We start from the raw sequence: 16,844 nt of genomic DNA, 5'->3' as shown, positions 1-16,844 counted from the left end.
CATCCCTACACAGCATCCTTATACAGCATCCCTACACAGCATCCCTACACAGCATCCTTATACAGCATCCCTACACAGCATCCTTTGTCCTTGTTCTACCACCATGAATATGATCTTGTTGAGTTCTCTTGTCAACAGCATGGTGTTTACAGCTATAAAATACCCCTGCTATATCAGTAGTGTTACCACATCTGGAATAGAGTGGCATTTGGCATAAGTTAGGTTGATGAACTATTAACCCAGAATTGTGTTTGAAATTAAGTCAAGATCTGCTGTATAAACCCTTGATAAGATACACTGGCTAGGTGTGATGGTGCAGGCATTTAATCTCAATACTCTGGAGGCAGAGGAAGGTGGAGCTCTGGTTTTGAAGCTAGCCTGGACTACATAGTATGTTCCAGAGCAGCTCAGGCTACATAGACCCTGTCTTAGAAATGAATAAGTAAAAATGTTAAGAAAATAATATGTGGTGTACTTCCAAGAGAGGTCCCTAACGTGTTCACTTTTATGAAATAGCAAAGCTGGAATCAGTGAGATGTTTGAGGGACACCAGGGACCCATCACTGGAATCCACTGTCACGCAGCCGTTGGAGCAGTAGACTTCTCACATCTGTTTGTCACTTCGTCTTTTGACTGGACAGTAAAACTTTGGACAACTAAGGTATCTGAAACACAGCATTCTGCTCATTTGGCCAGTTTCCTGACACAAGGTGGTGCTCTAATACTGCAGGGAAAGGCATAGTCTTAGATCTTAGATGGCTTGGAGTTGTAATCCCAGTAAGTAGAACCCGGTAAGGAGTCACACAGTATAACAAATACGATGATCCCCCAAACAGTTGAAGAGTAAGCTTCCTCCCACTTCAGGCTTCTCAAGCAGAGATCTGTTTACTCTGAATTATGTTGGGGAGAAAGCCCTGGTATTCCCTACACTTCCTCATATTGTTTCATCCAGCTCCACACAAAAGCCATTCATTTGCTCTGTGGAGAGCTAAGAGACTTAATTCAGGACAGTAGTGGCTCACAGAGGTGATAGGAAATAGAGAAAAGACAGAGACCATTCGCAGTAAGTCCTGTACAGTAAGACTACACAATAAACTTGAATCATTAAGAAATCATTGTGAAGGCACATGTGTCGTAGTGCAGTATAACTAACTTTATTGAAGCTTAGTAAACTGGTTACTTGAAATATGTACTTAGTGTTGAAAGTGTTCATCTAGCCCTCCAGTAATTTCAGTGAGTGTGGCTTGGCTTGGCCAGTGACAGTCTCACAGACAGAGCTCAGGGAGTGAGACCTACATGACAGACTTTGTCATTTTGCTTGACCTTATTTTATATTTAATTTTAACTTGCTTGCTTTCAAGTTCTTCTGCACAGTCATAGTGTTGCTAGTAAAACTGCACATTCAGTGCATCCTAGTCTATGTAAGCTGTGCTATAAGCCTCATATTGCTTGTCAGACTATTTTATCTTTTTTTTGATTTTTCGAGACAGGGTTTCTCTGTATATCTCTGGCTGTCCTGGAACTCACTCTGTAGACCAAGCTGGCCTCAAACTCAGAAATCCACCTGCCTCTGCCTCCCAAGTGCTAGGATCAAAGGTGTGCGCCACCACTGCCCAGCTAAAATCTAGTATTCTTAAGAGATGCTTTCTACTATAGTGAACTCCTGGTTGTGTGCTTACTAAGTTCTGGCCTCAGCATCCAGAGTACACTCACTGTCCCAGAAGAGATTTGAGTAAGAATGATAGGCAGGCACCTCTCTTTTCCTCACTAATTAAGTTCTGTTGTTTCTTTTATTCACTCTCAAATATGATACATATCTCTCCCCTGCCACTAACACCCTTCCTAGAGGCCAAAGGATGAGCCAGTATAGAGTAGTATATTTTTACATCATATATGACCAAGAACCCCTTATAATATTAACAGAATTGCATTGGCCTATGTTGTTTTTATATAGTTTAGTGATAGTACACTTACTTGTGTACTGTGTATGAGTTCAATCCTAACTCTGGAAGAAGAAAAGACTAAGAATTACTGTCTATTAGTTTATCCTTTCTGCAAACGATTCTGTTCTATGAATGTCAGGCAGCAGTGTGTGCTAGGTATATTTATATACATGGCCACACTTGTGTCCTCAGAGTCAACTGTTCCAGACTTGAACTTGTGCTTCCTAGTTTAGTTGTTGGTATATATCTACCCTTTTAAATAATTTGATCGAGGCCCTGCTTGTGCTGAATAATGAGAAGTATACATGCTCATGGATAATAAATGCTAAGAAATAACAGACAGTATCTTAAAATTGCTTTAAAACCATTATTCTAATTCCATTGAAGCTTTTATTTTTTAATTTTTAATTTTGATTTTTATGTGTGTGAATGTTTTGCCTTTATGTATGTCTGTGGACCACATATAGGCCCAGTAACCTCAGAGGCCAGAAGAGGACATCAGATCCCCAGGAACTAGAGTTACAGATGGTTTTAAGCCATCATATGAATGCTGGCAATTAAACCTAGGTCCTTTACCAAAGCAGCCAGGTCTCTTCAGGCCCCAGTGTGAAGCTTTTAACCCAGTGGCTCAGATTTATACAGTTAACAGACTTCACGTCGTGCTTCTTCGCCTCTTCTTTTTCTGTGCTCTCCTGCCCAAGGAAGTGAACCCCTGTAAACTGGAAGAATGAGTCATTAGATACTGCTGTACCTCTGTGTTCATTAAGATCTGGCTCTGCCCCAATTTGAGACAAGATCTTTCCTCGTTCTCTTTGTGTAAGTTTTGTAAGAGTGGAGTGTGGAGACTGCAGTCTGGCACTGCTCACATGCAGTTTGAAACAGTCAGCAGTGTGAAGCTCTCTGATCTTAGCTTGGTTGGAAATTTTAAAACATAGCCCATGGTTCTGGTTCAACAAATTGCTCTGAATACTTTTTGACTTAAGCTATTTGTAGTGTCAAAAACACACAGAAGTAAATAGTGATCATCCACCTATTGATGAACTTTTTGTTATTGTTGTTTTGTTTTAATTTTTGAGACAAGGTTTCTCTACATAGCCCTGATAGTACTGGAACTCAGGAGCCAGACCAAGCTGTTCTCAAACTCAGGAGAGGTCTGCCTGCTTCTCCCTCCCAGGTACTAGGACATGAGCTACCATACCTAGCTCTTCCATATTAATAAAGTTCAACCAAGATGTTAGCTCTGTAATATTTAGAAGACACAGTTAAAATCTCAAAACACTAAACTTGAAAGTCCACAGTAGAAGCACATTAATGGGTCTGAAAAACAGCAGGGAGAACGAATGAACAACGACAGTTTCTTCAGGGTAACCTGGAAGATGGTGATTTCAGGTCTAATCTAGTAATTAGCTGAATGTTCCAGCACATCTTAATAGACCTGTCTTAGGTTTATTCTTAAAAGAAGTATTTTTGAAAGATGGTATCTTAATGTATGCATAGTATATTCGAGTTTCAGAACCATTTTTACTATGAAGTGGCAGAGTTAGGATTGTTAATCAGGTCATTCCTTAAAATCATTTTTTTGTAATCTATTTGGAACTTAAACTTTTGACAGTGCAGTGTTTCAATGCCCACCTTTAATTTGGCTGTGTGCCTGCTTATTTCACAACAACACTAGCCTTAAACAGGGTTAAAAGAGGTTACCATTGCTTAAAAAAAGAAATGTTCCTTAGGCGATGGTGGTACATCTCTTTAAGCAGGACTCTGGAGGCAAAGGAGGGAGGATCTCTGTGAATTCAAGGCCATTCTAATCTACAGAGCAAGTTCCGGGATAGCCAGGGCTACACAGAGAAGCCCTGCCTTGGAAAAAATGGAAAAGAAATGTTCACATAGTAGACAAATTAAAATGAAAATACGGTTTGAAACTGGGAATGTCTGAGGGAAGGCTAGCTGATGCTGCAGACCCAGTTCCACCTGGTGGCACTTACCGCAGTAGTTGCTACAGGCCAGTGTCTAGCCTCCTTTGCATATTTAGAAACTCAATTTTGTCAGCTACTGGGATTGATTAGACAGGGGAATGCTGAATGTAAGTAACAGGCTCCCAAGACACTGGTACATTGGAGAATGTCAATTTATTAATTTACAGTCAGAAACGTAACTGCCAGAAGGGCCCAGATATTCCTGCTGGCCTGACCAGCTCATTGTTTCTCTGTAGACTACCCACATGGGAAGCCAAATTATAATCAGAAGATTGCTTGGTGAGCAAGGAATTAGAACAAAAGGAGTTTTATCATTTGAATATTCAGTGGCATCAAGCTAAGATAGCTTGATTCATTCATCTTCAAGTAAAGATAGTCTTGCCATGGGGTAGTTGATTCTCACAATCTGTTGTGTGAGACTCCTCTCCTGGACAGTGCTGGAGTGGTGCTATCTTCATTTGCCTTGTAAGACTAGTTTTCATTAGTTTTAATAGATATACTCTGCAAAGATTATCTTAATTGTGAAGTTATTTTTGACCTTGGAATGATTTGTGTGTGTGTGAGAGAGAGAGAGTGAGAGTGTGTGTGTGTGTGTGTGTGTGTGTGTGTGTGTGTGTGTGTGTGTATGTGTACATGTGGGTGGGTGTACATGAGCATTAGGTCAGAAGCATGGGATCGCTGGAGCAGGAAGTTTGCTGGGCGTGGGTGTTGTGCTCGGCAAGGGCAGTACATGCTCTTAACCCCTGAGTCAATCTTTCCAGCCCTGTAATGATTTCTCTTATCATCCAAATTAACTGTGGAGACTCTTGTTACTAGTCTAAAACTTCCCAGTTACCCCAGCTTTGAAAACAATTATCTGTATCAGGTTATTATTATTGCTGTAGCAGCTTATCACAGAGCGGCTTGAAATAACAGAAATTTTGTCAATTTAGTAGGCTGCTTAGCACTGGAGTCTGAGAATTTGTTCCATGCTTGTCTCCTAGCATATGGTGAGTGCCAGGAATCCTTAGTATTCTTTGGCCTGCAGCTGTTAGCACTGCAGGTCTCTGCCTTTGTCAGGAGCACGCTGAACCTGTTTGCTTCATTAGATCTCTACATCCACATTTTCACTACTGTGACTGTAAGTCATAGTAGATGTAGCCCACCCTGATACAGTGTAACCGGTGTAACAAGTACTAGACAGCCATGAATTTTAGGACAACATATTCCAACCAGTACATACCTTGAGCTTAGGAAGAACAGTGTGGCCTGTCCCTTGATCATGCAGTGTTTGTTGTTACAGCAGAACCAAATGATTGTTCTGTTTATTCAGATGCTAGCTGTTTTTCACAGGAGCCCTTTGTCTTGATTTCTTTTTGGCAGATAATGTTTTTGCAGGTTGTTTGTGAGTAAGAGTACGAGACCTCTCTGTTATGCATTATATGGCTTAGAGGTTCTCATTCTTGGTCGTACAGGAGCAGCTTTTTAGACTTTGAAGTACTTCCTGATACCCAGGCCATTGAAATCAGACCCCAGGAGAGAGACCCTCAACACTATACTTAAAGGTTTTTTTAGGTGGCCCCAACATACAGTCAAGCTTCACAACCACCAATTTGAAGCCTTTGTTTTATGTACAAGGAAACAGACTTAAAAAGAATGAGGGACATGTCTCAAGCCTAAAGCTGGCTGCTGGTTGGACTGAAACAGCAGGCTGGGTCCCATCCCTCTCAGCTCTCCCTACTGCCTCAGTGCCATTTAGGCAGAAGTGCTCTTCAAAGTAAAGGAAGATAACACTTTAAAAAGATAGTTAAAATGTTCCACTTGGGATTTTAATTTTTAGTATTATATATTAAATTACTGTACTATGTAACATTATTTGATGTTAAATACGTGCATTTTCTCAGTGGGGTAAAACTCTGGCTAATCCTTAGATAACTATGGTTTTTCTTTTTTTTTCAATTAAGCTAAGGAAAAAGAGTTTTAAAATAGTCACATTTTAAATTGAAAGACATTTTGCTTTCTTTTACATAATCTTAAAAATTGTGATCTTTTCAGCAGAGTTGGGGGTGGGGTGCACGCCTTTAATCCTACCACTCAGGAGGCAGAGGCAGGTAGATTCTAAGTTTTTGAGGCCAGTCTGATCTACAGAGAGAGTTCCAGGACAGCCAGGGCTACACAGAGAAACTCTGTCTTGAAAAAACAAAAAAAAAACATTTTTTAAATAAAAAATTGTAATCTTTTACCGAAGCTCTATAGTATGTCCACTGAATAGATTAAATATTTGATCTAACCATTTCCTGACATGATTAGCAATCTTTTTTTTATTTTAAATGTTTTAATCTAATTTTTATATTGCTTTTTAAATAATTTGTGGTTTCTAAAAAGGAGTATATACTCATTCTAGCTTGCTAAACACTGTGTTTGTTAGTTCCAGACCATCTTCTCCAGCCATGGAAATAAGGAGCTCATGTGTCCATTCTGCTGGTGACATGTGGATGCTTCAGTTCCACTTGGAGAAGACATTGTCTTTTCCCCCCTTTGTCTTTTGTGTCTTTCTGTGTAGCCAAGACTGGCCTCAAACTTACGATCTTTCCAAGTACTGGGATTACAAGGGAATACCACAATGCCAGGTCATAGTTGTCTTTTGATGGCATGAACAGTCAGTTCTGTGAGCACACACTTAGCGTGGAATGGCTTGGTCAGAGGACATGTATATGTGTCCAGCTTGAAGAGATAGCACCTGTCAATTCCAAGTGATTCTGCCAGTTCCTGATGTACCAGTAGGGTATGCATGGGTCTGATTGCTCTGTATCCTTGTCCCTACTTAGAGTTTTCTGGTGTTTTTCCTTTTAACCTTCCAGTGGGTGACATTTTTTTCATGTGTGTCATTGTGATTAACAGCCTGCCATGATATTATTGCCTGTTTTGTGAAATGTTCATGACATTGCCCTTTTTTGCAGTACTTGGCTTGAACTCAGAGTCTAGTGCATGCCAGGCAATTGTTCTACTCCTGAGCTGTGTCCAGCATGTAGATCATCGTATTTTTGTTTCCTCCAGTGTAGAGACTGACTCTAGTGCCTCCAGAATAATAGGCAGGTGCTCTGTCCCTGAGCTACTCCCCAGGCCACAGCACACACATTTTAGTTGAATATGTGAATATGATTGTTAGCAACTTTGTTTTAGGTTTTTGGTGATAGGCCTTAAAACTGCCTGGAAAAGGGATGTCTGAAGAACTGTCACAGTAGTCAGAGCCTTTAGCATCATTAGTGTGCCAGAAATACCAATGAATTACCTCTGGGGTGGCTTTACAAAGATCACCAGGTGATCGTATACACATGTCAGGCTAGGCAAGCTGTATCATTATTCTTGTAACAGTGACTTTAAAAGGAAAAAAAAAATCCTTTTTTGTGTTTGGCTTAGCTTTTTAAAAAAGTTTTGTTAGTTTACAGGGGGTGGTGGGGTTTGTTTTTAGTTAAGCATTATGGGCTACTATAATAACCATGATATTGACATTATCATATCTTTTTTTAATTGGCCTGGCAAGATGGCTTAACAGGTAAAGGTGTTTTCCACCAAGACTGACAACCTGAGTTCAAGCCCCGAGACCCACATGGTAGATAGAGAACCGCCTCCTGCAGGTTGTCTTCCAACGTCCACACCTGCTCCCGCACTTGAGTCTGTCAGTTTTAAGAGTGTGTGAGACCCAGACAAGAGCGTGAGACCTTGTTCCCTCACCTGCACCTGTAGTGTTCAGCATGAAAGGAAAGATGCTGAACTCTTCTGGATTCTGCTGTTCGTAGACTGCCCCATATCATACTACCAAGAGTGCATCTGCGTCAGCTGTGGCTGTCAGTCACTTCTTCCCACACAGATGCTCATACTGCTTGGGTCTTAAAACTCATGGAGCCCGACTCCCCCAGCTCACAGCTGAAGTCTGCCTCACTTTTGCTGGAGACACTGTGAGACTTTGCTTTTGCTCTCCTTGTTGCTTTACCTGCGTCCATAGGGAGATTTCCAGGAGATTCAAGAAGGCCAGTGCCTCTGCTGTCATCTTCCAGGAACTGCTAACTGACAAGTGTCCTGAGGCTTATTTTATTCCTTTCTCAAAGATAGTATGACCACTACTAGCTGGAAAGAAAATGCCACCTAGTACTAGTTCATTAGGGAGACAGTCTAGGCTGAGTTGGTATGAAACTGTGCCTGTAGGATCTCTGGCGTATGCCAGGGTTGAGTGGGTAAGGATTTCTGTGTGTCTCATATGCTGACTGTGCTAAAAATTAACTTTTCTTTTTCAGAATAACAAGCCTTTGTACTCATTTGAAGATAATTCAGACTATGTCTATGATGTTATGTGGTCACCCACCCACCCAGCCCTGTTTGCCTGTGTGGACGGCATGGGGCGACTGGATCTATGGAATCTCAACAATGACACAGAGGTGAGCTGGGAAATAACAGAAAATCGGAGATTTATTGAATAATTTGTGAAATTTCTTTTATCCCAAGGAATGTAAAAGTGCTCTGTGATTGTAGCTTCATCACAAAGAGAGCAAATAAGCTTTGTCCCTATATGACAAACAGCATGCTGTGCCGAGCGGAAGGGAGTGACGGCGGCACCGCTGCGCACACCGGGCATTCTTGCTGCTGGAAAGCAGCGTCGTGCCTCCTGTCCAGGCGAAGTCTCCGTGGGGGCTGAGACTATGTTTTCATTCTTAGGCTGGAAAACAGAGAGTTGCATATTGTCAGAGTATGTTAACCTTTATTCTGAATTCCCTGTCGGCCTTGATAGGATTGTGTATCATCCATAAACACTAGTCTTAGCCTGACATGTTTGAGAGAAAGCTAATGTATTTGATGACCCTTTTCCATAAAGGGTTAAGATCAGTGACCATTAGCTATAAAGTGAGCATGGAGCTGGGCATGATGGCATGATGGCAGGTAAACCCAAGACTTGGGAGGCAGAGGCTACATACATAGCAAGACCCTGTCTCAGAAATTCAAGGTCTGGGCATGTAACTCAGGTACAATATTTGCTTAGCATGTACAAGACCCTGGGTATAATTCCCAGTATCATAAGTACTAATACTAATAATGTAGGAACTATCATATTTCTTAATTGCTATACCAAATTTGGCAATGCAATTTAGCTGTGTCTGTGAGGTATCCTTGCTAGTTTAAAGAGGCCTAAAATGTTCTTAGGTCCCTGTATTGCCTCTGGTTAGCAGACATGATGCTAACAATTTGTAGAAGAGTCACTGGTGCCCTCCATCTCTCCTGATCGCTAGTGGCATCTTTCCAGATCCCTGGAAGTCAAGTTCTTAGTTATACAAAGACGGGGAAGGGGGGGCTATGTTGGAAATGCAAGAATTTTAATACTATTATCATCTACTATTCATTAATTCGTTCATTTACTCATTACATATGTATGTATATATGTATGTGTTTGTTTGTTTGTTTGGTAAGCTGACTAAATAGCCCTAGAATGCAGTGTATGGGCTAGGCTAGCTTTGAACTCATAGAAGTGCTCTTGCTTCTGCCCTACACCCTTTCCGCCATGCCTGGTGTGAGGATTAAAGGCACGCACCACCATGCGCTGTCCAAGTTTACTTTCTTAGTTTGGATTTCTCTACCAAAAATGTATGGCCATAATTAAATGAAGAGCATTCGCTTAATAGTTTGATTATAGTATCTCTAGGCTAATAGCTTAGGATTGATTGATGTAAGCATATGGATTACTTTGGTCATATTTCAAAACTTTTAAGTTTAATTATGCTTTTTAGTCTGCCTCAGTGAACACTAGTTACTCTGAGTATAACAGATGTTTGGTCAGATTCCAGAGCCTGCCACCCCCATGTAGGTACTCTCTCCTGCCTTCTGTGGAGCTGGGGCTTGGGAAAGCTCTTTGTACCAATAGTTTGAGCTGTTTCTAGGAACTGCTGTCTGTCACATTAACTGATTCTAGCCAGGGAAGGTACAAGCCCCCAAATTCCTCTCCTATAAGACTGAACTGTGATCTTTTTATGAAGGTGTCATAAATATTTTCTTTTTAAAATGAGTTTTAGTCACGTTTTTAAATAACTTGACTGCTTCAAGAAGTTAAACATAAAAACTCTTTACTAAGGAGATGAGTGCAGCCATGTAAGAATTTTTTAAATAAGTATTTTGTATTTTCCCAACCCATCTTCAAGGGTTGATGGTGATGTCATTATAATAAATCTCCGAATAGAGAGGAAGGTAGGAAAATTCTCTTATCTAGTCTCATTTCTTCTTAGAAACACAGATTAGAGAAGAATTACTGTTATACATGTTCAGAAACTGATGAGACTTTTAACTGTGCTGTATTTTAAATGACTTAGGTACCGACTGCCAGCATTTCTGTGGAAGGCAACCCTGCTCTTAATCGTGTGAGATGGACCCACTCCGGAAGAGAAATCGCCGTGGGTGATTCTGAAGGACAGATTGTCATATATGATGTGGGAGAGGTATGGGCTTGTGCCTATCATTTTGTCACATTTTCATAGTGGCAGTATTATGAAGGGATTGTGGCCGCTGAGTCTAGCAATGCGTGCGGCTCATGAATTGTATAAACTACATGGCTGTGTGCTTTCCACCACAGAAGCAGCTTCTAATGCCATCTCTCTAAGTGGGCATGCTGTGCTCTCATGCAGTAGATTGAGAGTAACAGTGTATGATAGTATCATGCTTCTAGATTCCTGCATTGCTAGGAATTCTTCAGACAAGAAAGGAAATGTGGATTACAAAGTGGACTTGGAGTTTTATAGAATTGATACTGAGATAAAATTTCATTGTTGTGTATTCGTACATTTGTTTGAACCAGACAGAAGAAATCAAAGATACCATCTTTTGTTAGTTTTTTTCCCAAGACTAGTTCATGTATATGTATGCCTGAGTATATATGTGTGTGCACTGTATGCATGCATGCAGGAGCTTGTGGAGATCAGAACAGGGCATTAGACCCCTGGGATTGGACTTACAAGCTGTTATGAATCACCATGTGGGTGCTGGGAACTGAAACCAGGGTCCCTGCAAGAGCTGCCAATGCTCTTAGCCACGGAAACATTTCTCCATCCCCTCCATAGTTCTTTAGTAACTGAGAAAAATGAAGCTTGAACCTCAGCCTGGATGCAGAGACATGAGATGGAGATCAGCAGGAGTCAGGCTCTCCTGTCACTCTGCTTGACTGAACATAGCACCAAGTGACACAGGGAGCAGAGCTCAGTTCTTCCTGTCTGGTCTTGACTAGAGCCTTCTAGACTTTTTCTACGTCATTATTCCCCATGTTGTCCTGATACTTTGTGGCTATAGCAATCAGATCTCGGGAAAGAGAGATTAGATCATTTAGAGCAACCAGTTGGACAATGCATGCAGATGTCCTGTGTCTGCATTGGCTGGTGGGTGTTGTCAGCGACATGCCCTTATTGAAAAGCTGAGGTTAGTCAAGCTCAACTGTGATTTTTTTTAAGTTAATTTTAATTAACTTAATGTAAATTGCCACACTTGGCTAGTAACTACTATTAGATCTTGCATATTGAGAAGCAGATTTGTTCACTGGTCACATTGGATGATCTGTGTTCTCACAGCAATGTTAGTCTCTGTATAACATAAGAACAAATATAGGGACATTTGGGTTGACTCTTTGAGGAAAAACACCCTAAACTTCTTTTTCTTGTTTGCTCTTGATTCAACACTATGCTGAATAGCAGTATAACTTCTGACCAAGGAGTTAAGAGAATCAAGAAAGAGTACTTTATGTTCTAGACAAACCCTGTGTTCAAAAGGCAGATGTGAGAAGGTCACAAATTGCAGGCAGCCTGGGCTGCACAGAAAGATCCTGTCTCAGAAAAGAAAAAATAAAATAACCATTTCATACTAGTAGTGGTGGAAAAAATACAGTTAAAAGTTTTGAATGCATTCCTCTCCCTCAGCAAGACCCATAGCGGTACCAGGAAGTCTGTCTACAAAGCATCCTTGTATCCTTGCACTGGTGGTAACAACAGATTCATTTCTGAGGCTGCCATGACATGTTTTACAAACACCTTTTGTTTTGAAATGTTGTAAATCATTGTTATAGTCTCTGTAATTATAGAAAGGCCCTTTAGGTCAATTATTACTTTTTAATGGAAAAAATTATTTGAAAACAGAGTAATAGTAAATAAGATGAATTTTTATTTCACTGCTCAGCAAACATTGTCTTTCTTTTAACAGCAGATCGCTGTTCCCCGAAATGATGAATGGGCAAGATTTGGCCGGACACTCGCAGAAATTAATGCAAACCGAGCTGACGCAGAAGAGGAGGCAGCTACCCGGATCCCTGCCTAGCCCTGAGAAGCAGGCTGCAGCCTTAGCGAGTTTGGCAAAGATGATTAAGTAGATCCTAAACTATTTGCATGCTTCTGATTAAATGAGTATTAAAAGGAAATTCCATGGATAAACTGGGTTTAATACAGGAAGCAAAGCTTACAATGCCTTTTTTATATTATATTCACTTTGTTTCGGATTGGTGTCATTTTTAATACAGCTGACAACTTTATAGAATGCAGCCTTTTCTGGATTCTAACACATGGGTGTATATTGTTAATTATTCCTTTGGATTCTTTTGAACTTGTAATACTATATATAATTATTTCTAAAGCACAGACTAAGTAAGTTCTGCATATTTCTAAGTAGCCACAATTCCTTATTATGCACTACAGCACATGAGTCCATGTCAGTTGTGTTCTTGCCCTGAGTGTGTAGGAACATGGTTCTTAGTCCCAGCATGCAGTCACCTACCTGTTCTAAGTTTCATGTTGATGCCATTTTCCTTCTTATAGTTCTATGGTAGTTATCTATAAATAAAAACAAAAATGTGCTAACTTCAAATTTTCATTTTTACTCTTTAAAATTAGAAATTTTCTCTTATAAATTTTTTTTTAAGTTCCAAATGCAAGCAGCCACCTTAAATCATATGCAGCCTTAACTATACACCATATAGAGATAATGTTGCTCTCCCTGGGCATTGCAAACTCATGTTGGATAATTTGTCGGTGTTCTCTTAGGTTAGCTTCTGCCTGACTCTGTTCTGAAGAATAAATGCTCACTTCCTTGTTTGCACCAACGGAGAACACTGTGCATGTAAGCTCTTAGAGAGTGGGCAGCTTAGAGAGAGAGGGGCTGGCCTGCAGTGCAGTGGGGCTGCAGCAGCCACACAGGAGCCGTGCTCAGGAGTCCACACTCTGCTCTGGAATCCTCTACTCTTGGGATTTGCTAGAACAGTTTTACAGATCTTCAAGGCAGATAGCAAATGTGTGCATTAGTGTGGAACTCATCTGTCAGGACCAGAGGGAAGGGCTGGGACCAGATCTTACAGGCTTAGATGCTCTGAGTTCTTTCTTCGTCTTCACTTTTAAATCCTTCAGAGTTTCACTCTTCACTCAGTAGAACCTGAACTAAAACATTAGAAATCAGAATTTGAACTTTTTTTTATTTTATAAGAAGGATCTGTTGAGAGAAAATTCTACAAATCAGAACGTCTACCTAACAGAACTTCTTCACTCTTAGTACTATGTGGTATAAGAAAGAATTGGCCAGGAGTACTAGACCCAAACTGTAGTACTAGCTTTGACATCTATGAGAAATGTGATGTTAACCCAAGCCTGAACCTTACTTATTCTTATTATGAATTGTCAAGTACATTATCTGTGACTCCCCCTGCCCAGCTCTAAGGTGATTCATCATCTTTGCATTGGTCACTTCCCCCCCAGCTCTAAGGTGATCCACTGTCTTTGCATCTTTAGTTTCCATCGTTGCTTCTACTATAGTTGCCTGTTAATCCCAAAGAACCCTCTCAGGTTATCTCACGGTAGGAGTTCTAAGTCCAACGCTCAGTGTCAGCTGAGTCCCGCTGTCTTTCTGTAGAGGAACTCATATACTCAGAAGTCTTGTGTTTTTATTCTACATTTGTAAACATGACTAGAAAAGGGGAAAGTATAAATGTTAAGTGAAACGTTGTGTATGGTTGGAAATCGACATGGTCAATCAAATGGTCACTGGCCTCAAGTTGTTTTTTTTTTTTTTTTAAAAAAAAGGAATTATTTATTCTCATAAGGCAAAACTCCTTGGCATTAAGTATTTATAAAATACAATATGGGGCTAGTATTTATTCCTGTTTATAAATTAAGTATTGCCAAGGAATTTCTGCTTTAGGAGAATAATTTCTCCCTCACCCTCAGAAAAACTTAACATAGAGCCTTCCTCATTTGGGCTCACTGTGCACTTAGGAACATGCATTGATTTTCTGTAAGGAAGTGTCTTTGAAGCCTGTCATAGGAACAAGGCTGCTGTGACTAGCGGGCACACAGGACTATGAGAGGAAGTTGGTTGGGGTCGGGGATTTTGCTTTTAGGTGTGAAAGACCTTCCTAATTTTGAAAAATACCTCGTGACATAAATTGTAGCTTACATGTGATCAGTGTTTCCTGGCAGGAGACAGGGCTCGGCTCTCAGCTCATTTCCTGGATTTGATTCTTGGAATTAAAGCTTCTCTTCTTTATTTGTGTTGAGAAAGCATATTCAGTTTTTCAGACCATAGTTGACTGGGTGTAAGTCTCTGAGATCATTTTGATTGTCATTTAAGCCTGATACTCAGCAGTAGAAGCTTTTCCTCATCATGGATACAGCCCTCTGCAAAGTTGGACAAGACCATAGAAATGTGTGTGTGACAGCACTGAGAACTGTCATGGAGGGAGAAGGAAGGCGGAGTGGTGGCTGGGGTGACCTGTCCTGGGCTTTGAAAGCTTTCCCCCAGGTAGCCGTCACCACCTAGCCACTCAGAAATTTGGACGCCTGTGAGGCTCATCCTCCTCCCTCTTTCTTTCTCTCAGACAATTGAAAATGTCTTTTTCACAATCCCAGTGTCTCTGTCTGCATCAGAGTGATGTTCTAACTGGAAAAGCTGCACACTTAGATGTATTATCTGGAGGTCAGTTATAGCTCTCACTACGCACTGCTCATGGGTAGACCATGAGCATCCAGGGTGTGCTTATACAGGTCTGGTTGTGAGCATCCAAGGTGTGCTCATACAGGTCTTGAGCAGAGGTCTAGGGTTTAAAGTCAACAGCACTGGTGCTTTTGATGACCTAGTTTTAGCATCTGGTTGAGATGGGTTTGTTTTCTGTGTTAATCTAAGACACATAGCAGTAAGAAAAGAGTTCATCCTTTTGAGCTGTCATCTTGCTGATTGTTAGGTGACAGGGACCTTAGAGCTTTGGGGAAAATACTTCCAAGTAGAACCTTATATTTGACTCATAAAAAAAAAATAAATAAATTTTAAAAATTTAAAAATCTTGGCAGTTATAGGCACTTGCCACCAAGCCTGACCTTCATTTGATGTCTGGGGCCATGAGAAAATCAGTTCCTATAAATTATCCTCTCGAATGCCTGTGTGTGTGTGCACGCAAACAATACACACAGAATAGAATAATTTCTTTTATTATTGTTGTAAATGCTGGGAAATCATTTACTTAGGTGTCGGACTTACAGAGCCAAGAGAATTAATTAGAGCATTGTCCCAAAGAGACAGTGAAAAGAGCATTGTGTGTGGAAAGATGACACACCAGGTAAGAATGCTCACTGCTCTTGCAGAGGACCTGAGTTCAGTTCCCAGCATCTACCTCCCACAGCTCACAACCGCCTGTAACTTGAGCTCCAAAGGCTCTGATGGCCTCTTCTGGGCTCCGTGGGCCCCTGTCCTCATGTGTGCAGACATACAAATACACATAGTTTAAAATTAATTTTTTTGACAGAAGGACCATGCAGGGACTGGGGAGAGGGTTTAGTACTAATGTACTTGCCTAGAGAGCAGCATGAGAGGTCAGGTCCCTGGAGACAACCAAATGCCCGGTGGCATTTGAGAGTCTAGGTAGGATTCCTGGAGCATGGGGACATGTATGCATACCACACACACATGAAAAAGACAAAATCACGTTCATATTTCAACTGAAGAGTTAAACAACATTCTCTTAAGTAGTATTCTTAAGTTCACTACCCCAAAGTGGTAATAACTTTCTTACTGTCTCATAGATTTTAAAATCCTTTTCTCAATATTTAGGGAACATGTTGTTGGAGCAGTTTTAGAAAAAAAGATTCCCCAGTCCCAAGCCAGAATGCCAGCTGCAAGGCTTCACATAGTCAGCAAATCTCGGTGTTTTTCACAGTAAGCCGATACTCCCAGACCTAATGTGTGAACTTCAGATGTTTAAATTCCCTTTCTCTTTGCCATGTTCCCAATTCTTCAACCTAAAAGTCCGAATGGACATCAGGCATTTAAGTTTTCTGTATGTCACTCTAGCCAGAGAGAGTTTCACCACCGCCAATCAGCAATCTTTTACAAACTTTTGTAAAATTATAGTATTTTGTGTTGTTAGTTTCCTAGCAGGAGTCTGAGTCTGGGCTTGTTAATATTCCATTAGCGGTTCCCAGTTACAGCCTGGAACAGCTTGCCCTCGGGTAAGCTTGCTGGAGGGCCCATCTCACTTCGTGAGGTCACTTATTCAGGGCTCTGGGAATGTATTATCCTGCCTCTCTCATAATGGTCTTGATGTGGCCAGAGAGCTGTGGGGCAGTGATTGTGTGGGGTGTAGAACACACGTGTGCTGCACCGAGTGTGCAGAGACCTGACCCTGCGACTGGAAATCAGGAGTGCTGCCGCTGGGTAGACTCTGAGAACAAGTCATTTTATCTTTTGTGGATTTTTCTACTGAATTTTTGAGTACTTTTATTTTCCTGAGCAAAATAATTGAAATGCTTTGTAACAAAAGTTTTTCTACTTAAAGATGGCCTGATATAAGAGAGAGGATACTGAGCCCCAAAGATTCTGGTCCCAGGACAGCCATGGTGGTATGTGCCTGTGATCCCAGCACTTGGGAGGCTAAAACTGGATGATGCAGTTG

At 40.9% G+C, this 16,844-nt stretch overlaps 1 protein-coding gene across 2 annotated transcripts in view; it reads left to right on the top strand.

Moving 5' to 3' along the window:
- Dync1i2 (dynein cytoplasmic 1 intermediate chain 2) overlaps window positions 1-12,778 on the top strand; it is a 48,435-nt gene extending 35,657 nt beyond the window's left edge. For both annotated transcript variants that reach the window (XM_028762863.1, XM_028762862.1), the window contains exons 13-16: window positions 517-661; window positions 8,194-8,334; window positions 10,252-10,377; window positions 12,122-12,778. In XM_028762863.1, the coding sequence (XP_028618696.1) occupies window positions 517-661; window positions 8,194-8,334; window positions 10,252-10,377; window positions 12,122-12,235 (526 nt within the window). In that variant the 3' untranslated portion in view covers window positions 12,236-12,778. The remainder of the gene's footprint in view (window positions 1-516; window positions 662-8,193; window positions 8,335-10,251; window positions 10,378-12,121) is intronic.
- The last annotated feature ends 4,066 nt before the right edge of the window (window positions 12,779-16,844 follow it).

Source organism: Grammomys surdaster, unplaced genomic scaffold (assembly GCF_004785775.1).
Source record: "Grammomys surdaster isolate TR1022 unplaced genomic scaffold, NIH_TR_1.0 136, whole genome shotgun sequence".
Lineage (NCBI taxonomy): Eukaryota > Metazoa > Chordata > Mammalia > Rodentia > Muridae > Grammomys > Grammomys surdaster.
Note: the sequence above shows the minus strand (reverse complement) of the source record. Positions and strands in the feature narration are given on the sequence as shown.